The sequence below is a fragment of the Cupressus sempervirens genome, chromosome 5 (genome assembly GCF_028749045.1).
Source record: "Cupressus sempervirens isolate cs-2001-9-10 chromosome 5, ASM2874904v1, whole genome shotgun sequence".
Lineage (NCBI taxonomy): Eukaryota > Viridiplantae > Streptophyta > Pinopsida > Cupressales > Cupressaceae > Cupressus > Cupressus sempervirens.
The window spans coordinates 67,627,431-67,654,247 of NC_143122.1; the positions used below are offsets into that span (position 1 = coordinate 67,627,431).

Sequence of the window (26,817 nt, forward strand, 5' to 3'; positions counted from 1 at the left end):
AGCATACTTCCTCAAAATCTCTGAAGGGCAATCAGTAGAAGGCACCCCTGGTGCAACATAAGGAGGCTCTTCCGCAGGCTCAGATTGACCACCTACATCAGCCCCATGATCACTTCCTTCAGGCTCAAGTTCAGGCTCATAATCAGATGCACTTGGCTCATTAATTTCCACGTCTTCTGCACTTTGGCTGGATCTAGAAGCCATTTATAAAACTGCATTTCACAAAATGAAAGTAAAATTATAAAAATGATCATGATACATTTCAGCCCAAGTAAATATAATTTAAAACTTAAAACTTTACTATTTAATTTTAGCATTTACTATTTAAAAATTTAAAGTATTAAAAAATGAAACTAAATAGTAAAATACTAAAAGAAAATATTAAATAAAAATATGGCAATATGGCATATGCTGAAACGTTTTACTAAGTAAGTTACTCTCAAGTTTCAAGTTTTATTTTTGATTCTTGAATCTTGTTGATAGTTGAATCTTCTTAGTTCTATAAATAATAAATCTTGTTAAAAACTAAAAATTAATATAAATAATAAAATAAAAAATCATAGAACTAAGAAGATTCAACTATCAACAAGATTCAAGAATGAAACTTGAAACTTGAAAGTAACTTAGTAAAACTAAATACTAAATACTAAATTTAAAAATTATAAATTGATTTTTAAAACCAAAAAAACAAAGTAAAATAAAAAAAACCCTACCTTGAAGGCTCGAACTTGAGGAGACACTTGCCAAATCAAACTTTCTTGCTCCTTTTGCTCCTCTTGATTTTGCAATCCCTTGCAAAACCACCCACTAATCTCTCACAAGCTCCTCCAAACACTCTTTCTCACTTAGCTCCTTGCTGCTCCAAAATGGTGAAATGAAATGATGAAATGAATAAGAGATCTATTGGTCTTATTAAGCCTTCAAATAGACTACATGGGACCCACACCAAATTAGGGTTAGCATACTTCAAAAACAAAAACAAAAAAAAAAGTAAAAAGTATTTAAAAAAAAAAAAAAATTGGGCCTCTTCTCGACGCACCCCGCGCGCACCCGGGAAGCACCCTGCGAGCACCCGTGGCGCACCCGCGCACCCGGGAAGCACCCAAGCACCCGGTGCTCGACCGGTGCGGCGGCAAAAAAGCCGCGGGCGGGGGTGCTTGGGTGCGTGACGGACCCGCACCGGGTGCGCAAGGCTTTTGACCTGGGTGCGCGCACCCGGGTTACAGTGTTTTTAACTGAAATTTGCATTTTTTTGACTTCTTTTGTTTGGATGTTGATGGAATCCTGGGTTGCTTGTGGATGCCACTCAAAGGCACTAGGATGCATCTGGATGCCTCAAACAGGCTTTTGCCTGCATTTGGGTGCCTGTGAGTGGCATCTGGGTGGCACCCACAGGGCTTCCGTCCGTATCCACTTCCGGCTCCAGACATTTCCTGCAAGTATTGGTACCTCAGTTGAAAACATAAAGACCCTTAGGACTTATGGTCTACTATATAAGGTTAAAAGCCCCAAAGGTTTAGGGTTACCAACAAAATCTTGATTGTTATTGTTTAATGAAATGCAAAGCCCTCACTATTTAATGTTACTTACAAACGAAGTATAAGAGGAAAAGCCCAAAAGCCCTTTTACATGGATGGAAATTGTTGAACCATTGAAAAATTAGTTTTCCCTAGTCAATTATATTCTATGCAATGTGTGTTAATTCTGGCCTGTAGTATTATTGCTTTGACAAACTTTGAATGTGCTCTTGAAAAGTGAATTTTGTGGCGATCAAATTATTGACTTGTAGCAGAAATTGAGGATTTTTTTGCAAGATTTCATAGGAACATGTCCCTGCCTGTGGAGTCTACTTCCTTGTCCCCACTATTGTTTTGAGGACGTGGGACATTACATGGACGCGATCCCTACTTGAGACTTCGCAATAGGAGCCTGTTACTAAGTCTCTCCCTAGTCGATCTTCTTATCAGCGAACCACTTTCTACAAAACTTTAGATATGACCAAGCCTCCCACATAGTGATTTGTTTTTTTCTTTTTTGAACCTTCCTCAGATGTGTGTTGTCCTTTTTACTCAGTAGACACACCTTCGCCTTTATTGATGTTAGTAAATGCTTATTTTGGACTGACCATGTTGCTGCAACAATTTATTGCACAATTGTGTTTGTAGGAGTGGGGTAAACACCATGTTCTCTTCTTCATCTTGCGAACAGTGTCCTCCAATTGATCACGTATATCCTTGATCTTCATGAGATGCTCTTGTAGAGCCATCTCCTCATCCATCAGAAGGGAAGACAGCATGTTCTCTAGAAATAACACTCGACTCTTTTCAGACATCTCATGAAGACCCTTTAAGTGATCCCAAATCTCTTTAGCTGACTTGCCTACTGGCACTTCTGGAAGCTTCTCATTGGTGACTGACAATTTCAGTAGCAAGACAGGTAGTGGTACGTAGAACGACTGCATCCAAACACTGGTACTCAAAAATTGAAAGCATCCTTTGCTTCTAGGTATTATATTTGTCGTTGAAGCTTATAATTGCCTTCCAACATGATGTTGGTCAATGATGCCATCCCTCCCATTTTTCAATGTGGTCAACTTCTCCCGAAAGTGAAAACTCTGGCTTTTCTGTCAAAACCAGACAAAAACCTTCAGCAAACAGATAGCACAAACTTTGAGGCATTTCTTCGAAAACAAAATGCCCTTGTAGAAACAAATTAATTTTTCTCCAAAATCATTTTGAAATCAGAAACCACAATTTTGTTGTAAACCCCCAAAAATTCTGCAAACCCTAGGTTGCTGGAAAGTTGTCAGCAGAAGCCACAGAATAGCCAAACTTTTACATGGCAAAAGAAAGGACATCACATGGGTAGAAAACCATGGTTTTGTTAAAACCTTAGGTAATGTGAAAAAATCATGCAGGTAGAAAATCGTTTGGAAAATTGCTTCATGGAACTCTAGCAAAACCCTCCACACAGTATTCTCCAATGAAGATTTTTTTATTAAATAATCTCTTACATTTATTTTGGAAATTATGTCTAGGTAGAAGTACACAAAAATTAATACTGTGAAACTCTAAAAAACTGAATGAATTTGTATTACCAATACACAAAATAAATTGATTTTAGAAATGTTATAAAAAATGTCAATTAAAAAGAAAATTTGTCTTAATAAAAACGATGTCTAAAAATAGAACAGTTTAACACAATTCGAAAATAGAACCTAGATGACCATTAACTAAAATTTTAAAATAATGAGCTAAAAATAAAAAGAACCTAGGATACTAAATATATAAAGAACCTTGAATACTAAAACCAGTCTAATAATAGCCTGAGAGTCTGAAACAAAATTGAAAAAACAAATTGTCTTTGTAAAATTTCAAGTAAATACAACATCAAAACAATCTACTTTTTTTTCTTCCCACAAAATGGATAAACTTTCGCGTGACAAAAGAAAGGACTTCACATAGATAGAAAACCATGGTTTTGTTAAAACCTTAGGTAACACAAAAAATTACGTAGGTAGAGATTGTTAAAATTGCTTCACATAAATTTTAGAGAACATCTCGTAATTTTTTTTGAAAATTATATCTAGGTAGAAGTGCACAAAAAAATTAATGCCTCGTCGCTTGCTTTTATACCATGGAACTCTTAAAAACTGAATGAATTTGTATTACCAATACACCAAATAAATAGAATTTACAAGTGCTATAAAAAGCATCAATTAAAAAGCAAAGTTGTTTGAAAATAGCATAGTTTATATCATGGGTTTCCGGGATGGGGGGACAAAGGGCTTAAGTTTGGGGATGTTGGGGGGGACGATGACGGGGTGGTTGGGGACAGTGTTGTATATACTATACATATGGTACTTGTAATGCTAGTTATGAAAATATGTACAAGAAGTAAAATAATAAAATTGCAAATACCAAATACCTGAACATTGAATATCAATAGAATACTAGAATACAAAATACAGTTTCAATTTGACAAATGGATTTGTTGAATAGGCTAATGGAAGATTTCTATTATATAAAAAATATCATAAAAATGATTACAATTAGTAGCATGATATCAAAACAGTTACAAAATGTCAAAATGTAGTGAAAGGAGGCCTCTAGTCATCTGTCAATAAAGACACCTCATCACTAGAACTCAGCAAAGTGGGTATAAAAGTATCAACTTGATTCAATGCAATATCCCCAGACCCCATCAATTTCTTCCTTTGTTTTTAAATTAGAAAGTTGGGGACTGGGGCAGCAGCCCTGGATGGGGTAAAGGGGCAACGCCCTGGATGTTGTTCTTTCAAATGTACTTCAAATCTGCATGAGCTTGGGAGGCTGTTTTGTCTCTTGAGCAGCAAGCAAAATGAAACAAAATGATTTTCTTCACTTTTTCATGATGTTGGGTATCTTATACAACTTGAATTTTTAATTTGGACTTGCTGTGTTTTGCGAAAAACCAGTGAGTTTTTGCTAAAAACCAAGTTTTAAAAAAAATGCTAAGTTTTTCTTTATATTTGCATAAAAATTGCAAGTATGACTTATTGGTGAGTATTTACATCTATGTTAATTTATATATTGAAATATCAGTTATTGACCTCTCTGTGTGTTGGCATCCCCGTCATCCCCTAAGAAGGCCCTTGGTCTACCATCCCTGAAATGTGTCCTCCAGTCCCTGTCTGAAAATGCTGTCGAACACAGACTTTTTGGCAAATTTTACTGCTTAGGATATATGTGTTTTTTTTTTAAAATTTGGTGATGCAATCTGAATTGGATGGCACATTTGCATGAAGTATATTGACAATGCACATAATCAATGTGATTTATTGGTGTTTATTGACAGTTTTTAGTATGAAGTATATTAAATGAATTTGGTCTCATCTGTATTGTAAATACCATTCTAGGAAGCTGAATATGCTTGATAAAGAGTGTTTTAATTGATCTCCCTTCTTATAGTAGGAACATAATAATGTCATCACCTTTCAGAAAATGTCTCTGCAATGGCGGTTGAAGTGTAATATGAATTCTGAAACATTAGTTTGATATTTTAGTAATTGATCAGTGGAAGTTGTTCTTTCTGTACTTGGGAATCAGTTCTGAACTATATGTGGTGCTCTGGATGTATAGCCTCTGAATGCAGAATGTCTTTATATAGAGCTTCTCTGTTAAGGAAATCCTGTATATTTTGGGGGAATCAGACATTTCTATTTAATGTGTAGTCTTCATATACATAATTGTGCCAAAAATCTCAATGGTGCATTCTGAAAAATTTCAATATCTTACCATTTCCTTTAGCCTAAGTCAGACTACAATATTGAAGTGTATTTTGGGCATTACTGCTTATCAATTATCCTAACGAGTATTCTTCCTCCAAATGATTATCTTGCAAATTCCATTGTTTTATGCTTCAAGTTCATGTCATCTGGTTGTAAAGCTGAGGAATCAAAACCATTACGAGTTTGAATTTATTTTCATTTACAGGACTGACAATGCAATAAAGAATCATTGGAACAGCTCAGCTAAAAGGAAGGTTCCTTCATATTTGGCATCTGGTTTGCTTACGGAGCTTCCTGAACTACCTACTTTTGATTTATCATCGGTTTCTTATTCAGGAGTTGAAGAGGTGTCTACTCCAATTTCAGCAGCTGTAGGATCACCATGCAAAGATCTTAATCTATCAGGTTCAGTGAATAGGGATTCATCTGTAGCGAAACTAAGGCAGAAAAGGTCAGACATGCATAAAACCTTAGAGACCTGGAAATTTTCTAATAGATTAGACACTTTGTTCAATTCTACCATCTCACCCAGCTCTAAGGCAGACAGTACTATGTTGTGGGAATCAGATAGGGTGCTTCCATCTACCTCTCATCCCATGCCTGACCTGTCAGTTTGTGCATCATCTTACCGAACCAATGGGTTTTCAGACATTGCAAACACCTGTTATATTAGCAACCACAGAAAATGCAGTGGCGATGACAAAATCCCTGGTAAGGGTGCACCGCAACCTGTTGCAGAATGTAGGACATCGACTTCATATGCATGCCAGCCGTCAAAATGTATGGAGCCAGATTTAAGCTCCTCTACTATTTGCACATCAAAGGTTGCAATTCATGGTTTGAAGAATAACATGCAGGAAATGAGAGCAGGGAATTTTTCTATAGGAGCCTCTACTGTAAATGAAAGAGGTGCATTAGATATGACGTCTACTTGTCATTTTGTTCAGGATAAGTCTCTGAATTGTAGTTCTCTGTATGGTGAGTTACCGAAACTATATAATGGTGGTGCTTCGTTTATCACTTCTGATGCTGCAAGTCCACCTGGCTGTACTTGCCAGACATGTAATTTGTTTGATGCTCAACAGATGGAGATATCAAGCAACAGTTCAATTCGTTTCAATCCATCACATTCCGTACGTGAGAAAGAGCCTGAAATGGTGTTAAGAAATGCAGCAAAGAGCTTTACAAGCACTCCTTCCATTTTGAGAAAAAGACCACGTTATGCATCAGCCTCTTCGCAAATAACTAATAATGAGAAAAAGGCAAGTAATTTGAGAGAAAGTGAGAGTTTCTGCTCATCTAATGGCCTGCTTGCTTTGCAAGATGAACAGTTAAAACTGTGCAGCAATAAAAATAATGTCAGTGTCGCATCTGTATTTTCAAGTGGAAAGAGTACTGATATGACTCAAGCAAATTGTATTAGAAAAAGCAGCTCAGTGTTAAAATTGACAGAAAATCAAGTTTTGTGTCCTGAATTATCCAAACACATAGAAACCAATGAAGATTTTAACAATCTTGGTGTTGCAAAACACACTTTCATTGGCAAAGGTGATGATATTCTTGTGCATACTGCCAGAGAATTAGATCCACACAAGGAACAACCAAATGGGGAGCTAATGACTGAGAATGAAAAAGTTGAATTTGCTTTGCCGACAAAGAAACCAACTCGATTAGAAAATGTTGGTAATCGTTTCATCTTTTGACTTGCACAACTTTCCTGCTTTCTGCTCTTTACCCTTTTTTTTTGAGTTTCTGTTCATGCTAACTATGATAGTAAAACAGATCATGATGAAAAAAATTTAAAAAAGTTTCTAGAGAGATATGCAGTACATTCTAGGTGCTTTTGTCTATTTGATTGGAGATATGTGTATGATATGCTTCCTCTGAATGATTATTTACTTGAAGAAGCATTCCTTCCTGCTTGAATTTGCTAGGAATATGATCTCATATATCTGTCCTGTTTGAAACCTTATGAAGATGTAATGAGACTTCTCTTGCTCATGTCTCTGATCTTAGATTTCAGTTGCATCTTATAACTCTCTGTGTTTGTATGCCTTTTACCTTTCTCAATATGTGGGCTGCTGGCTTTTTCGTTTATATTTGGAAGCTTATTTTGATTTTGGGAAATAACTTTGCTTTTACAGTTGCAAAGCTCTGAAGTCCTTGAACGGAATTTGGAAGGTCAGAAATATTTCTGTCCAGGTGAAGACAAAGCTGTAAAAAATGACCTTTTAAATGCCTCAATGACGAGTTCAAGTCCTCTTTCTCAAACAGCAGGAGTGGTTTTTGATAAATTAGTGGAATTTGAAGTTTCTCCTGAATGTGCTCCATCAAATTTTTGTGGAAAGAAGGATGCAGGTGTAGCTATGGCAACATCAATGACTCAGACTCCTATGACCACAATTTCCTCAAGTGCTATCAATAACGTGTTTAATAACAATTCACAAAATGGAATTTCTGATCTTGACAACTGTATTGGGTATGTATGTGATCATTACTGGATTATAACTTCATCTAACATACTATTTTTAAATCTATGCAATTTCTGTATGTCTGTGGGTATGTATGTGATCATCACTGGATTATAATTGTAGTGGGTATGTATGTGATTAATCTTTCAATGTTACACAATAGAGTAATGTGTACAGTAAACTCTTTATCAAATCATTCGGGGGCTTCCTTTGGCAAAGAATCTAAAGTAAAGCTCTCTTGTCTTTTTTCCAAGGCACAATGGAATTCAATGCTTTCACACTAGACAAGATTTTGTGAACAAAACTATTTTATTGAAGAAAATAACCTGACACAATAAAATGATACTTATGATTATCAATAGAACTTAGAAATGAAAGATAATAAGTGAAACAGCATACATAGAGAGTAACACAAATAAAATTTAGGTATATTGATATGTTGATTACAGAAGTGTTTAATTTCCTTGTATAGAAGTTCAAATATGTAGTTGAACAATATCTTAATAATGTATTTTTATAACATAACATTAAGCCATCAGGGTGACTTTATTACAAAATGTAAGCCTTATAACTTACTTTCACAATGCAATGCGAAAAGGAAAAACATGTTAGTTGAACACTAAACACATTAAAATAGAGAACCACACATTCCTCAGAAGCATTTCTTTGAAAATAGTTCTTGGATAAGGTAGAACTCCATTAAGCTAACTTGCAATCCTTATAATGTGTAGCTCTTGAGCTAGATTCCTAAATTATTGACAGTTATCTATGCTGAGCTACGTACATTGTGCTCCGTTAAGTTGTCTCATGAAACTCAAAGGTATAATTACCAACATACACAAACATCCAAACTATCTACATAACTATTGCTATTGAATTCCATCTACACTAGATCCTTTCCACATTCAAAGCATGAACTTCTTTATATATGGATTCTCAATCAATGAATTATTTAACATTGTCAATATCTAGTGGGGCTTCAACAATGGCTATATTAGTTACATTTAGCTTGTTTAGGACCATTCCTTTGAGAATACCATTGGCTTAAGTTCTACATTTATAGGCTATGTGACCTATTTTCTTGCAGTAATACAATCAATCTCTCATTTTTCTTTATTTGATCTTCTATGATTGTTCTTGAATATCGAACACTCTTAGCTTTAGGACCATATATATATATGTATGCATGTATCTCTATCTCTCTCTCTCTATATATGTGTGTGTGTGTGTGTGTGTGTGTGTGTGTGCATGCATGCATATATATATGTATGTGTGTATGTGTGTGTGTGTGTGTGTGTGTGTAGACCTTGCAGTTAAATGTAAGAGCAAAGAGAATTGAAATCATATATAGTAGAGTTTGAGAAGGCATTTGATAGAGGGTAAAATGATATTGGAATATTGACATGGTGGAATACTTTAAGATAATGGATTTGGCATCCTGGATTGCTTATGTGGCTAGATAGAATGACTTAGTCAACAATCTTGAATTTGGATAACTAAAACTTTAGAGAAAACTTTGCATTAATTGCATTTGCTCTGAATTGTTTACTTAAAATTCTGAGATTTCATTCGATGATTTTTCTAGATCTATAAGGTCTAACCGAAAATTGAAGAGTGCAAGATCGATGATGACTTCTTAGTTTTGCCAAGTTTTTGTGGGGTCTCAAAATTTTGTTTTGCCATGTCTGAGTTAAGTCCAAGTTCTCAAGTATAAAATGAACATTGGATTTCTAGAGACTGGTCATAAATTCCGTCTTTTTTTCATCTAATCTGTTCATTAGTCATTACCAATTTTAATTCGGACCCTTCAGTATTCTGAATTGGCTATGTGAGTTTTGTAAACTTTCTTTTAAAATAATTATGCTTATGTTTGTTGATTATATAGATGAAATCAATGAAACTCATTGTTTGTTATTTTTCCTTCTAGAGTGAGGGATAAAGTAGATTTTGACAATGGTCTTGGATCCCCTATCATATTAAAGTCGTCTACTTGTGACACTTCTTTGTTGGTGCAATTGGGCTCTTCAAATCCAGTGATTGAGGTACTAAACTTGCTATGTTGCCTTATTCTCCCTTTTATGTTGGAAATAGTAATCTTAATAACATGCTTGTAAAGTAGTCTATAGGAAAGAAACAACTAAACTATTTTGATGTCTATCAATGGCCTAAGTAGGTTGGTGGGGCTCAAAAGTAGAATCAGTAATGATAGCAAGACAATTAAAAATGAGATCCAACACTTTTATGAATGAGAGGTGCAGCCTGAAGCTAAAGCATGGAAACTCATTCTAGCAAGTCTTATTTTGAGTCTATTCTTTTTATGCTTTGATTGTATAATTGTAAGTGTTGGAGGTGAACATTTTTTTAGATATCAAGATTCAAAAGTAGAATCAGTAATGATAGCAAGACAATTAAAAATGAGATCCAACACTTTTATGAATGAGAGGTGCAGCCTGAAGCTAAAGCATGGAAACTCATTCTAGCAAGTCTTATTTTGAGTCTATTCTTTTTATGCTTTGATTGTATAATTGTAAGTGTTGGAGGTGAACATTTTTTTAGATATCAAGATTCAAAATATATGAAAATGAAAAAAAAGGCTAGAGGATCGTAGTTTTTTTAAACCTTTTTAGTGGTCCTGAGATAAAGATGGATTAATGTTGTGGAGCATATAAAAATTCTTAGACCAGATAACTATATTAGCCAAGTCCCAAGTTATAAAGGAGGGTATCAATTTGTAATACTTTTGGAAAAGCTACCTATTAGTAATTTTTCTGCTCCTGTTATTGACAAGTACCACATTGTTTTTGTTTTACTGATAAGAGATACAAAATGATATTTTACTTTGTGTCTGCAGACTACGGACATGTTCTAGCATAGCTAGCATAGCTACTACTAATTACAAAAATCTAGCATAGTATTTCTGATAATTGAATGGAACGTTCAGGTGTTAGAAAAACCAGGAACACACAGCTTAAAGATTTGAATTGCAGGTTGTGGTGTTCCAGAGATTTGGAAGTAAAATTATATGCAAGAAACTTTTGAATCTCTCACACTGCCTATGTTGTTTGGTAGAAGAGGAAGCTGGAAGCATATTGACAGTTGGGATATTTGAAGCATTAGATCCTGGAGTCAGAAACATTGCATATTGCGCATGAACTCGTTGTTCAATCATTGACCTTAGCAGGAGGAGGTCGATATTTTAAATAACTTCTTTCAGTTCAAGCCCCGATGACAATATGCATGCCTGCCAGCACTTTCCCAAATTGCATTGAAATTTTTGTATCTCTAGTTGAACCTTTTGACTCATCTTTTGTAGACATTGCCAATTCCAGCAAAGCTGTAATCGTGGAATTAAAACTAAGTGATGCCTGTGAAACAATATTCGGGCTTCTGTAGATGCTGTATCAATAATGATTGGAGGAGCTGCAAGAAAAGACTGGTTAAGCTGTGTTGGAGTCAAATAAGGGTGGGTGAAAAGGTTATTCAAGATCTAGTTATATGGAAACACATTTCCTGTCAATAGCTATGGATGAGATTTTGCATTCTGTCATTCTAAAGTTGTTGAGCAAACTTTTGGCATATCTCGATTTAGATATAAAAATACCACCAACCATTTACATTTACCAAATTTCTAGACCTAAGCAGCAATGTAGGAGGCTAAACTCAATCATGTCAAGAGCTTTACTCAAATTACATTTGATTTGGCCTCACTACTTGTAATGATAATATCATCTATATGAACAACCAGTAGAATAATCTCTTGGTTTCATGCCCTGCCAAACCAGGGTTGGCATTCCACATTATAATAAAATCACATTCTTATAATCCTTCATCTCATTAATAGATCAGAGCATTGGGGTAAGTTATGAAATCATAGTCTCTCTTGATATTAGATTTAGGCATTAAGAATTAATAGGAAGGCGACCCAAAGTCAAGTGAATAATAATCTATTTTAAGAAGACTGACCTAGGTTAATATAATTAATGAAGGCAGTGATTTCTACAGTAAAAGATTTTATAATTAAAAATCTAATTAATGTTCAAAGGAAGAGTTGCAACTCTTTAAAAGGGAAGCCAATAGCAAATGGTTATGTCCTTTCAAGACAAAAAGTTATGCCCCTCCCATTATGGAGGGTATAAGAGGAAGGAAGCCTCATTTGTGGAAGGCATTGAAGAAGGGAAACAAACAATTGATCAAGAGACTTGCAGTCTCACAACCAAATCTAGTCAGCAGATTTCTATGCTGTTCAGGTGTTTGGTATGATACATTAAACATGAAATGCTGATATTGCCAGATCATAATCTTGTCTTCTGAAAAGGATGGAATACATAATGAGGGATGCAGGTGGCACATACTTTCTGTTCAAGTACGACAACCTACGGTGAGGGCCAGGAGGCCAAACGGTGGGTTTCATTTCATGTTCTTAGGCTTGATGGAAATGGCTCAAGTAGATGCGCCTTGTATGTTTTTCTATGGGACTCATAATGAGGACAGGTTGTTAGGGACAATATTATTGAGTCTCACATGTACATTATGTAAATTATAGTATGATTAGTATTCTCTTTATAAAATTTACTGATTATATGTTTCTTCATCTTTAATGATGGTAATGAACCTGGTTGTAGGCAAATCAATATGTAAACTTAGCAATTTACATTCCAAAATATACTCCACACCTTTTTTGAGAATTTATAATATAGTAAAATTCCAATAAGGAACTTTACAATTGCTGACACATTATGATGTAAAATTTGAAATTGAAAGGACCTCTACTTAATGACATACAAATTTGGATTCAAAGGACTTCTCTGAGATCCTTGCTCAACCAAACACATGTCACTTTTAATGTACCATGCCTTGCTTGTCTGCTTAGGCTGTTACAAGCTAGGGTTGTTGCACTAAAAGATCAACCTGTCAATGCTTGACACAACCACTAGACTTATAGCACATAGCAAGTGGTTAAGCCATGTCACGGATCCGAAAGGGGAACGTTGGTGATTAGTCCAACAAGGCCCCCTTTAGTGTTACCCGAGGAGATGTGAATCTATAACCAAGTTTTGATACCACTTGTTAATAAATAGGGTTGCGTTGCACCAAAAGATCGACCTATCAATGCTCGATACAACCACTAGACTTATAGGACACAGAAGGTTGTTAAGCCATGTCACGAATCTTGAAGGGGAATGTTGATGGTTAGTCCAACATAGGCCATATAGAGTTTTTTTTCAATCTACATTCCTTATGTTCCTTTCTTGCAACTTAAAAATCTTGATACACTTTTCCCCTAAATCACCATTGAGGAAGCCATTATTTATTGGGTATGATTTGACTTTGTAGGTAAACTAAGATGCAATGGCTAAAACTAATCAAATGGTTGATCATTGCAAAAGGAGCAAAGGTCTCCTCATAGTTAATGCATTCTTTTTGTGAGATCCCTTTTGCAACCAAACATGTGTGATGCAAGAGCATCCTAGGGTAGCTAGCAATCCTATATGCAAGAACATTGGGCTTGGATTTGTGGACTTATGGTTTACGCAGTTGGGGATGTGTTCGAGGCACATTTGGGAACCTTGTCCTAAGTGTACATAAAATTTGGACTAATCGTGTTGGAATTAGAGCCATTTTGGTGGCTATTGGTAGCATGTTCTTGATTTCCTAGACAAACTTTGGAGATTGTCTCTGATCCGTGGGAGTTGGCTTATGCGTTCTTGGATTTGGATAGTTTGATGACACGTGGACCTAATCCTAAGGGCGCGTACTTTGATGTTTTCATATGAGTTATGCATTGTAAACTTGGGGCTTATCCTAAGTATTTAGTTATTTCATGTATTTAATGTATGTTGCCAAGCTGACTTGTGGTTTGAGGGTGTATTTAATGTGAGTGTTTATTTAATGTAACTTGCTAGGCAAACTTGTGGCTTGGTTTAGTATAAGTAGAGGGTCTTGTCTTGTCTAGAGTCATTCATTCAACATTCAATTCAACATGGAGTAGCTAGGAGGAGAGAAGATTAGCAGAGCTAGTAGCTAAGTGTGGGTTTGGGAAACAAGAAGATTGCTTGGTGGCTTGTGAGCACAAGTTTAGATTCTTCTTTGAGAACTGTTATTGTAATTGTTGATGTATTTGGCCTTAACTCGGATGGCCTTACAACCGGGCATGTTAAATGTAAATCTTAAGATTCTATTATGTGAATTGGCATTGTTGTGGGTCGAAATCTATGTGTTTTTGTTTATATTCTGTTGTGTAGTTAATTGCTGGGGGCTAGGATATCTTCTTTTGGGATTCTCCTGCCTTATCCTAAGTGCACATAAAGTTTGGAGTAATCGTGTTGGAGTTAGAGCCATTTTAGTGGCCGTTGGTAACATGTTCCTAATTTCTTGGACAAACTTTGGAGATTGTTTTGTCGAGCTTCAATTTGTGGAAGTTGGCTTATGTGCTTTTGGATTTGGATAGTTGGATGGCACATGGACCTATGCCTAAGGGGGCATATTTTCATGTTGCCATTTGAGTTAGTTATGCTTTGTTAACTTGGGGCTTGTCAAGCTGACTTGTGGCTTGAGGGTGTATATATAATGTGAGTGTTTATTAATGTAACTTGCTAGGCCAACTTGTTGCTTGGTTGAATATAAGTAGAGGGTCTTGAGTCATCATTGAGCATGGAGTAGCTGAGAGGAGCAAAGTTTAGTAGAGCTAGTAGCTAAGTGTGAGCTTGGGAAGCAAGAAGGTTGCTTGGTGGCTTATGAGTACGAGTTTAGATTCTTCTTGGGGTTTTCTACCAGATTGTGGTTCTGGACTAGCTAGAGTTTGGATCTTGAGAGGTATTGAGGAACTGTTATTGTAATTGCTGATGTATTTGGCCATAACTCGGAAGGCCTTACAACCGGGCATGTTGGATGAAAATCTTAGGATTCTATTATGAGAATTGGCATTGTTGCGGGTCTAAATCTTTGTGTTTTTGTTTATATTACATTGTGTAGTTAATTGCTGGGGGCTAAGACATCTTCTTTGGGGATTCTCATGCCTTGCATTGCATCTAGTGGTATTAGAGCGAGGTTGATCTTGTGGATTTGTTGCTTTGGGTTTGCAAAGATCTTGGAAGATGCCTCTGAGAAGATTGGACCCTAGCGCAATTGTAGATCTCTATGATGTTGTGGAGTTGAGGATTACGGAGAAGGTTAAAGCAGATTTCAGATCTCAAATGGAGCTGCGGAAGAATGATATGGTCATTGAGATCATGAAAGCTGTAGCTGGTGTACCAAGGAATGTGGGTACTGAAGATGGCTATGAGGAAGCTGCTAAAGACTTTGCATGTGTTGGATTTAGTGGTGAAGACAAAGCTGATCAGATGGAAAGACCTATGGAAGGCAGAACTGGTCAATTGGATAGATTTGGAGCTTAGTTGAAATTGAAGCACAAGATCGAGGTTTCTACTTTCTTAGGTACTTCGAATCTTGAAGACCTAATTAGAAAACTACTTTGAGTTAGAAGATATTGGTGATTTGCTTGGAGTGGGGTTGACACAGACTAATTTGTAAGGACATGTTGTTTTATGGTGGAAAGAATTGCAAAGAGATAGAGAAGAGGAGGGTGAAATGAAGATCACTAGGTGGAGATTGATGGTGACCAAATTGAAGGCTAAGTTCATTCTTGTTGATTATGAACTTGAATTATTGAAGAGCTTGCAGAATTTGAAGCAAAAGGATATGATTGTGAAGGAATAAGGAGTTTTACAAGTTGACTATTTGGTTTGGACATAGTGAACTTTCGAAAGAAAAGGTGGTTAGATATATTAATGGTTTGAGATTCAATATTCAGGATGAGATTGGTATGTTGAATATTGCTTCAATTGAGGATGCTTATCAGTATGCTTTGAGGGCAGAAGAAAAGTTGAAGAGAAGACCATCAAGCTAATTCTTGGGGGAAGGAGAAGGAAAATTTGGTGAAGGATAAACAAATTGCTGAAGATGAACCAAAACCTATTGAACAAAGAAAGAGAACAGATAGAGATGCATTTAAGGGTACTTTCTACAAATGCAGTGAATGACATAAACCTTTTGAATGTCCCAATAAAAAGGAGGGTGATAAGAGTTGTTGTGGTGAATGAGAATGTGGATTCAGTGAATGAGCCTGAGACAAAGGGGGATAATTTGCTGATTCAAAGAGTGTTGCTTGGTAAGAAAGTGTTGGAACCTTGCCAGAGAAGGAATTTGTTTAGAACTCGTAAGTCTGGAGGTAAATCTTGGAATGTGATTGTGATGGTGGTAGTATAGATAACCTAGTTGCTGAGGAGATGGTTCAGAAACTTGGTTTGAAGAGAGCGAGACATCCCTGTTCTTATAGGATTACCTGGTTGCAAAATGAGCATGCTTTGGAGATGAAGGAACAATGCCTTGTTAAAATTCAGATTGGACAATATGTTGATCAAGTGTAGTGTGAGATTGTGGACATGAGTAGTTGTCACATATTACTTGGTAGACCTTGGCAATATGATTGCAGGGTAGTGCATGATTGTGTCAAGAATGTGTTTACTATTGAGAAGGGTGGCAGGAAGCATTCCTTGATTCCTATGTAGAATTCAAAACTTGGTAGGAGGAATTTGAGTTTTGGTAGCCGAGTTGAGTTGAAGGATTCTCAAAGGTTTAGAGATCAACATGGAAAACCGACTTATGGTACATCAAAGACAATTATACAGATGACAGTTGCAGGAAAGGAGTTGCCAAAGTGGAGCAAAGACAAGTTGATATCTTGGAGGACATGATGTGAGGACTAGTTTGGGGTTTATGTGTTGAACCCTGAAAGATGTTTTTCTAGCTTTTAAGAACATCTTTTCTTCGCGCTTAGGGGGTTTGATGTAGGAGCATCCTAGGGTAGTTAACGGTCTTTTATGCAGGAGCTTTGGGCTCAGATTTGTGGACTTATGGTTCACGCAATTGGGGATGTGTTTGAGGCACATTTGGGAACCTTGTCCTAAGTGCGCATAAAGTTTGGAGTAATCGTGTTGGAGTTAGAGCCATTTTGATGGCTGTTGGTAGCATGTTCTTGATTTCCCAGACAGACTTTGGGGATTGTTTCGGCGAGCTTCGATTCGTGGGAGTTGGTTTATGTGGCTCTTGGATTTGAATAGTTGAATGGCATGAGACCTATGCCTAAGGCCGTGTACTTTGATGTTGTGATATGAGTTAGTCCTGCATTTTAACTTTGGGATGTGTTCTAAGTATTTATTTATTTCATGTATTTAATGTCTGTTGCCAAGCTGACTTGTGGCTTGAGGGTGTATTTAATGTGAGTGTTTATTTAATCTAACTTGCTAGGCAGACTTAATTTAGTTTAATTTAGTTAAAGTAGAGGGTCTTGTCTTTTCTAGAGTCATTCTTTCAACATTCAGTTCAACATGGAGTAGCTGGGAGGAGCGAAGATTAGCAGAGCTAGTGGCTAAGTGTGGGCCTAGGAAACAAGAAGGTTGCTTGGTGGCTTGTGAGCACAAGTTTAGATATAAATATAGATATAATGAAATATAAATATTTTCAAGCATAATAAATTAAATTTTCAGTATTTGATAGTTGATATCTATTGACATTTCTTTAGATGGATTTATTTAAGATATCTATACTAGTTTTGTTAAATTGATAATTATTTATAATGTAATCTATTGACATCAAATCATATTAATTTTTTTAAAATTATCATGCGCATACTTACCGACATTAACTTTTTTTTTAATAATACATTGTTTAATCATGGATCATTATCATGCAATAGCCATCATTTAAAAAGATAAATTGGCATGTAGGGCCAACCGTCGAACTTAACATAATGTTGAGCACTACACATGATAGAATTCAGTGCTTGAATTTGATTGTCGCTTATGTCTATCATATTAAAGTGAACCTTTCATGTGGACACTCAGACACCTTCAACCTTCATTGTAGAGTCTTTGAAAGATGCTCAGAATACTTTTATGTTCAGTTTCCATTGGCTTCTCCCATTCAAGTTTTTCTTTTGCCTGTGCAAATTCCTGTTGCTCATAAACTGGATTCAAAGGACCTCTACTTTATGGTGTACAAATTTGGATGCAAAGGACTTCTATGGGATCCTTGTTCAACCAAATACGTGTCAATTTTAATGTACCATGCCTTGCTTGCCTACTTTAGGCCATAGAGATTTTGTCAATTTCTTGATGCTCATTTCATGCAAGTTAAAAACTCTAAGTTTGAGACATATACACTTCTTCCCCCAAATCATCATTGAGGAAGCCATTATTTATTCAATATGATGGACTTTCTGGGTAAACTAAGATGCAATGGCTAAAACTAAACAAATGGTGTTGATCTTTGTAGAAGGAGCAAAAGTATCCTTATAGTCAATGCCTTCTCTTTGTGAGAACCCTTTTGCGACCAGTTATGTTCTTTTTGTTTGTCTAGTGTACCATCAACTTGTTGGTTAACAGTTTGTTCCTCCTGGTTTTGGCTTATACCTTGACCCTTAAAATGCCCAATGTGTGGAGAAACAAAAAGGATGTTAGCAACAGACTGGGTTAGTGCATCTTAATGTTACTTCCCCTTGAATTAGAAGGTACAACTCCCTTATATTTGCAAAGATTTGAATCCTGAGAGCATTAGAGGCGAGCCAGATTACTTGTAGACACTAGCAATCCAGGCGGATTTAGGATTTGGATAGCTCAAAACACTATGGCATGGCTGGTCTGAACTGTCTTTGAGCTTTTCGATTTTCTACTCCTACTCCTAATGCTAATCTAAGTGCAAGGATGCCATGCAACCTAACCTATCCGAATGCAAGAAGCAATTAGAAAGTAAGAAAAGCTTAATGAAATGATTCAAAGCCCACCCTGCCAAGCCACTGCAACTCAAAGTTTGCCCCTAACCTAACAGTCCTCATTAAACAATTTACTTTCAATTAGTGATATGAAATACATATGTAGAGCTAAGGATAAGAAACAAAAGTGGACCCAAAAGGTAACACAAAGTCTACTTTAACTGAGAATATTGTGCCAACACAAAGTCTAGCAATCCATTAACAACTTTACGTACATTCGTCCTTCAAATCCCAGCCACCTAACTAAATGCAGAAAGAAATGAACGATAGAAGTTCTATTGCAAATACTTCAAAAGTTACATATATAGGCCCTTGGGATATGGCCGGTTACATTTCATGATTACATATTATAGCATTTAAGTAAAACAACTCAAAATAGGATAGACATATCTGTCATTCGTTACAAAAACTCGCACATGAAAAAGGAGAATGCCGCGCATGGCTTACAATAACAAAGAGAAATAGAGAGAGAAGAAGAACAGGAAGAACTGATAAAAATTGGAAGGTAATGCCCCTTTGCTTGGTCAATTCTTCTTGGCTACAACCATAGTCTTTTCTCTGTGCGTTTTCATGGCTTTTATAATTGTCTTCCTCTCTATGATTACCCAATGATCATGGTTGTCTGTCAATTCTTCTGTCTTGTTGATCATTGATTGGAGTTTATCAGATGCAATCTTCAAGATAGCATCCACAGTTGTGAGCTTCGGAATCTTTGAACTCTGGGAATGGGCAGCCCAATTGTTTCGTCAATGAACTCTAAGAACTTGGATTTCATTCATTCTATGTACACCTGCTGGCCACTCTTGGACACGTAGGATTCAATGTGCAATTCCTTTAGATATTGAAATAATTTATCTATTACACTTTTGACCTTTTTATATAATGTCTTTAATTCCAGCTTAGACCTTTCTAAACTCTCCAACTTGAATTGAATGAATTGCTTCAATAGAAGCAATGGCTCTTTACCAGTTCTCAGAATGCCATTAGCAATTGCTGCATCAGTTTGTGATCTCATTTTGCATTGAGAGTTGATGCTTAGATATGGCATCTCTCAATTTATCAGCATCCAATATCAGAACTCTAAGGTTCTCAATTATTGGGGGTCCTCTGATCTTTAAATCTTCAATCCAGACTCTAGCAATCTACCCTGTGTGTCTCTCTGTTTGCAATTTTGTGAGTAGGTTCTTGTTCTCCTTAGCTTTAGGATCAAAAGTGCTTACAGAAGCACTATCATCTGGCGTCATAGCGAGTGGTCCTATTGCTACTCTGATATATTTGGTAAGTTCTTTGTTGACAACCTTCAGAGTAGCCTTTGCCAACTTAAGCTCTTCAAGTCTATCTTCAATCTTCATATTAGTTGATTTCCATATGTTCACCATTGTGTCATGTATGGGTTGCCCTATATCAAATGTTTTTACTTGGAAATCATTAAGAGTTAACTCCTCAATCCTCCCCTCCTTGTAGGGCTCAACAATTTACACGAATATGTTCCCAGTGCTTGCATCAATAGCTAAGGCCACGCAAGTCTTTTGTTTCTTTAACTTAGGACATGAAGAAGATTGTTGCATAGCTTGAGCAATTAAATTGCTGGGTGGAACACTATCTTCATTTCTCCTTTTCTTCCTCTCAATGGTCTCTTCAAGCCACGACTCAGTAGATACGACGTTCAATGATGACTGTAGGGTTGTAAGATCAAACAATTTCCTAGCCACCGGAGGTGTATCCTTCCTGTTGACAAAAGGAAATGTCAAACTCTTTGTAGATTGAGCAAGAGGAATACCTTGCTCTATATTTCTTGGTTGTTGAGGTATTTCTTGAGCTTGTTCATCTCCTTCTCCATCGAAAGGATTCTTAACATCCAGGTTGATGATTGGCACTATAGAGGAGGCATGCTCTGTTTTCTTCTCTACTTCCTTACCTTTCTTTGCATCTTTCTATGCCTCTTCTTCTCCAGTTTTACTAGTGTCTTATAGAGATCCTCCTCCACAAGTTGGAGGGATTTGTACATTCTTTTCAGGAGGCTCCTTTCTTCCACCACCAATAGATTGGGATGGGCCTATAGATGTCGATGTTGCTACGGATGATGATCCTACTGCTCAAGTAGTTTGTGCAGCACCTAAGGTGGTTCCACTTGCAGAAGCGGATGTCCCAGTCCTCTTCCTACTAGATCTCTTCCATTCAACCCATTTGCCGGTTCTTCTTATGATTCCATCCATATGAACTTCCATTTTATCAATTACTGTGTCTTCTAGGGGAGTTGCCACTATAGGAGTGTCCTTGATCTTCTTCACATAGGTAGAAGTTGTCATACAAGAGCCATCCTCATCAATATCACTAACATCAATATTAACATTGTATAACTTGACCTCATTCACATTCAACCTAGACCAAAACTTCTCCCTAGTATGGATCTCAGAAAGACAATTGGCCCAAAAGTCCTCAATGTTAGGACATGCCTATGGCTAGAGCCTAACTGCAGATGATTCTTCACGTAGTCTACAGGATCATATTGTGGCCTAATTACTCCGTAATCTAACAATTGCACTTTGCTCTCAAAAGCTTTAACTAAGTTCTTGGTATCTGATCTAGATGCACATGCGAAAGATCCTACTACGATTGGAAAGGGAATACCAGTAATTTTCTTAACAATAGAGTACATGGTATTCACTTCTAAGATTTGTCTACACAATTCAATTAGGACCACTCTATCCTCTGGATATTTAGGCAGTCTCTTGGGGAAGCCATCATATGCACTAATTTTGATATATGAAAATGAAGGAAATTGAATAAAGTAGCAAACAAATAGGCTTACCACTGAAATTGCTTCAGGTGAGAATCTTCGTTCAGAGCATCCCTGTAGCTCTCTACATAGCCTCATTGTAAAGGCATCATTCACCTTTACATACTCTTCATAGCTTTTCTCCAATTGTAGACAGGGATAGAACTCATAGACCTTACAGTTCTTATCAAAGTCGTCAATGCAAGGCAAACTAGGCCATAAATGATGAGTGGCAAGAGTATACATCAAGTAGGATGACATGTAGAATTTCTTGAAAGCTTTAGCATAATTCATCCATGAAGCTAACTCATCACACAAAATCTAAGCCCAATCTATATATTGCTCATCAACACAGATAGCTTGAACTAGGAAGAAATTATGTTCTATAAAATTCAATACCTCTTCTGCTCCTTTTAACCTCAGCAACAGAGCGAGAATGTCCACAATCTCTTTTTTAGAATGGTGCCAAATAGAGTCTTTGGCATTTTGCTCTTCTTTCCTCTAGGAGTCTGGAACCATGAATTTGGCATGTCTGCCCTTTGAGAGCCTTCTTTTCGTTGAATGTTGAGGCAGATGACCCAAAGTCAATGTCACAGTACTCCTCTCTTACAGAGACACCAAAGGCTGATTGCATTAACTCTCTGCTCAAAGATATCAGTATGGAATCGTCAAGAATCATGATCCTCTTTGTTGCTGGATCACACCTTTCAATGCATTCCTTTACAAGTTTTGGTGCTTGAACTGCCATTGGAAATCTAGCAGCTTCAACAAGTCCACTTTCTTTTAGTTTGAATGTCACAGGATGAATGGGCTGTGAATTCAATTGTCTGTGTAAATCCCTAAGGTTGTAGAATCTGAAAGAGGTATCGGTGTAATCCTTCAACTGACTCTCAAGTCTTGGTAACCTATCAGTGCCTCCAATTCTTCCATCCATTAACTTTACAGTCCTTAGAGAATGGACTGAATTGCAGGAATTTGATTGTTGCAAGGTAAAACATAACTAACTCATGAATCCAAATATATTGAATTCAAATCCGAACATTTGGCATTGAGTTTCACGCGTCACATGAGTGAATAACGACCCAAAGGCTGAGGACATTCTGTGAGATTGGCAACGAGAAAATTTACAATTACTCTGGTAGGTTAACGACTAGTTTGCAACTCAATTCGACCATTAAAGCTTAGTTGCAAAGTGTATTTCACCTTATAAGCGCCAGCGTAGTGGATATCTTGATTTTTTGCCTCTTTTCTTATGGCTCCGAAAATGTCGCCTTTAAAGTGCGATTCCAATCCTTTAGGGATTCTTTGTATTTGTTCACATTCGAAGGAGAAGCCTTTTAACTTACTTTTCAAGCCCATCCATTTACTTAGTACAGCTGGACCCATGCTCTTGCAATGAAAGGAAGATCGACAATCGTTGTGCATCAATGATGATCACGTGTTGAATACTTTATATCAATGGGGACACGGGAACCATATGATTAAAACTGGCTTTAATTGAGGCACTTCCGTTGTTCGGAAAGGTAAGATAATAGGTGCACTTCCAAAGCTGGGGAAGTTGCGAAGTGAAATTCCGGAAGCTTAATGCTACTAAGTAAATTGATCTATCTCTTTGCAAATCTTTGACATTTATGCATGCACACTGACCATCTCCATTCTCTGGTTTTGTAGACTAGTGGCTTCACTTGTATGACTTGAAATGGATAAGGAATTCCTCCTTTGGAAAACTGAGTAACGGGCTACGTAGAGTAGCATCAGAAGTCTTCTTCTAGCTCAATAAAGAAACTAAGTCTAGACTTAGTTCAGACCATTGTTTGGGCATTGACTGACTTCAATTTGTATGTCGATGTTTACCTTAGTTGGAATCACTAGATGAAGTAACCTATAGATGCAATTTGACTCATTTGCTTTCCATTCATTGCCTGGAGCACCTCATAGGTAGATTTTCCAATTCCAGTATATTGAGCACAAAACTGAAGTATTAACGGAGAGATGCTTTCTTCTCATCAGGGAATATGCTTAGGACCACCCACCCATGCCCCTACATCACCTAGTGATTGATTTTCAAAAGTTCATGCATGGATAAGCCTTAGGAAAGATGAGAAGACAAGCAACCTAGGGGCTTTCTATACTAGATCTTTGACAATATTGCATTGATTTGCACCAAGCTAGAAGCCTCAAAAGGGGGAGACTAAAAGTCTGGCAACACAACTTCATACTAGCCTTTATACACTAGTGAGTTTCTTCTCTAGTGGAATATTTGAAAGAACCCAATCTTATTTTTTGTAACACTTTTATGTTCAGTTTTCATGGCTTTTCTCCATTGAAGTTTTCCTGTGGCCTTTGCAAATTCCTAAGGCTCATAAACTCCTTAAAGATCGGCCATAGAGTAAAGTTAATTTTGTCTTGCCTTTGGATGATGTATCCTTGATCATTCCATCGTCCTGAACACTAGCAATGGCTTTCGAATCACTTTGGTCTCGTTAGGAACCTCTACATTCAATTCAGCATTGCTAGTTGAAGTTGAACGTCTGAATCCTTAGCCTTAATAAGCCAATCTTCAATAATCTTGATAGGAAGGTTCGACTTAGTGGTCACAACATCCTAATCTAAAGTCAAGTGGATAGTGTCAACATCAATCAGCTTCTACGCATTATGATTTTCAATATATCTGTTCGGGTTAATTTGGTAGTCATAAACCTGCTATAACAATAATATTTCAACCACAAGAAGATCAATAATAGTAGTTAGAATCCCTATGTCAAAAGAGGAAATGAAATAAGAGATTTGCATACAAAAATCAAGATATTAAATTTAAATAACACAAAAGCATATGCAAACTCATAATGCCTCCTTTGTTGTTCTCCTTATTAATGCAATGTTGAGCTCGTAGTTTCAACCTCAAGGTGTGCCAACATAAGAATTCAAAGTGCGTGGTTACCAAAATAAGAGCATTGGCTCTCTTTTTATAAGAATTTTAGGGGTTTCAATCAAGATTCCATGATTGAAGGGATTGATTCTGTGATTGGTGAGTTAACTTGGATTGATTGGGGAGTTAATTGGTTTGATTGTTCTGTCAACAGGATAGATTGATCTGTTAATAGAATAGGTTGAAAAGATAACATAATTGATTGGTCAGAAAACCGATTAGATGGAATAGAAGACCAAATTGATTGATTTGATAATTGATTAGATTGATCAGTTAGGGAGGAGTTACAGAGGTTGATTGATTTTAGTTAGAAATTCAATTGATGAGTGAACTGAAATCTAGTATCAGTCAGAATTGAAAGAGTAAATATGATTAAATAAATATTTGAACTCATTTATTTGCACATGTGAGAATCTAGGCTTATGTAGCAGAATCGTTTTTAGTTGTCTACACTATCTTGTAAGCATGAAGTTCTTACTATAGGGGTCTAACTTGGTTCTCTTTGCGTGTAGAATCTAGGCCTATGTAGCAGAAATGAGGACCTTAAGATGAATCACTTTCGGTTTTCTTCAAAACCAAGAATTCTCTGGGGTCTTCTCCTTCATTGTTTGTATCTAAAATGTGTTAAGAATATAAATCAGTGTAAATTGCCTTGGCCTAAAATTTCTTGGGAACAGTCATATTCTTGAGATACACAATGCCATCACTTTATCTCTCAATTGCTCCAGTCCTATGGAGTGCAGGGTGTATATATGTTGCTTCTTGATTCCGTGTTTAGCACAAAGGTTATTGAATTCATTGTAACATAATTCGGTGCCTTTATAAGATTAACAGCTAGGATGTTACATCCGGACTTTTTCTTTTCAAATGATTTTGAACTTTTAAAAATTCTTAAACAGATCTGATTTTGACTAGAAGGAAACACAAACATTTTCCTACTGAAATCATAAACAAACAAAAGACTGTACGTTGCAATATTGACAGATATTGACAGTTGTCGCATTCTTGCTTTATAAACATTTGCATAAATCAGTTGGAGGATTGTTGAGGCTCACCGAGCCTGTATATCTAGAAAAGGAGTAATGTGTTTCTTCTCTGCTTGGAAAGATCCAAAAACACATTGTATGTGTTGTTGTATATTAGGTAAATTGCCCACCAAATTCTCTCAAGCTACCTAAGAGAACTAAGATAAGGTGTCCATGCCATTGATGTCCGAATGTATTTGATATCATTGGCTTCTAATGCATCCTCCTGAAGCTATCTGATATCAACAAATTGATGCAAACCATGATTTTTGATATCAGCATGGTTTTCTTGGATTCCTTGCCAACTATATAGCATGTTTTGTAAAATATGACATCCAAATTAGAACAATGACACACAATTCAACCCATAGAGAGAAACTTGAGCTCCATTCCCAACTCATTGTACACATTGATTAAGAAAAATTTATCCTTCCAGACGATATCTGCTCATTTCCATATTAAAAGCTATGTTCTCACAGCGACTGAAGATCATTGAATCTAAGGAATCTATGTACTCTGTGAACCGATCTTTTTGTGTGAATGTCGAGCTTCTATAGAATCAATGTAACACGCAAAAGACTTTGACTGATGTTTTAGTTGTTTGTCCAAGAAAGTGTACAAGGTTTATTCTTGCTCAATATGCAATTTACCACACCAGTGAGGTGTGTTTGTTTTTAGATTGTTGAAGTATCTTCATTATTCTCTTGTCCTTTCTGCTGAGGCCATTTGCCTCTGTCCTTTTTTTAGTTACAAATTGTTGTTTTACAATGTCCGTGTCAGTATAATTGCATATTGTTTGCTTCCATTTATCACATTGAGCTTATTGCACAACTCTTTGGAGTTTAGGTCAGCATATGGTAGATGTGGTGTTGAGTGTAATAAAATGTTTATAGGAGTGTGGTAAGATTTTCAGCATGATGACCACCGTGTTTTCTTCCATCTCACAACCTATGGCTGACAGCTTGTTATGAATGTCTTTGATCTTCATCAAATGTTCCTACAAAGACAATTTCTTATCCATTATTATTGAGAAAAGAATCATTTTGAGGAACTTGAATATATCTCAGACATATCATCTTTGTTTCTAATATTGCAAATTTCAAGTTTTCATTAGAGAAAACTCATCTCTTTGATAATAGTCACATCATTTCTTTTATCCATCTCCATCTCCATCTTTGGATCTTGTTCAACACTAGTCTTTACAGCATTCTGGATTTGCATCATCTAATTCTAACTAGTAGATATTTAAGTTGTTTTTAGAGACAGTTGGATTTGGAGTCTCTATTTATACAGCTTATGGGGATTACTTTTTCAATCAGAGAAATAGTTTTTGTAGGTAGTGGATCATATTCTATCTTTAAGATTTCATCATTGGCACAAGAGCTACTTGTTTATGAGGAATCAGCAATCAACTTTTAATGGAAATTCACTCCTATATTTTTCTGATAGGGGTTTGATCTTCTTTCTAGGAGCTGAGGGGTTCAACAATCAACTTAAAAATTTATGCCTTTTAGAA

General features: G+C 36.4%; 1 protein-coding gene across 6 annotated transcripts in view; it reads left to right on the forward strand.

Moving 5' to 3' along the window:
• The window catches only part of LOC149554581 (uncharacterized), an 88,477-nt gene that overhangs the window by 52,624 nt on the left and 9,036 nt on the right, over positions 1-26,817 (forward strand). For 4 of the 6 annotated variants that reach the window (XM_089828635.1, XM_089828637.1, XM_089828638.1 and 1 more), the window contains 3 exons: positions 5,475-6,948; positions 7,414-7,748; positions 9,668-9,782. In XM_089828635.1, coding sequence (XP_089684761.1) covers positions 5,475-6,948; positions 7,414-7,748; positions 9,668-9,782 — 1,924 coding nt within the window. The remainder of the gene's footprint in view (positions 1-5,474; positions 6,949-7,413; positions 7,749-9,667; positions 9,783-26,817) is intronic. The other 2 variants (XR_016364387.1, XR_016364388.1) reach the window with 1 other exon arrangement.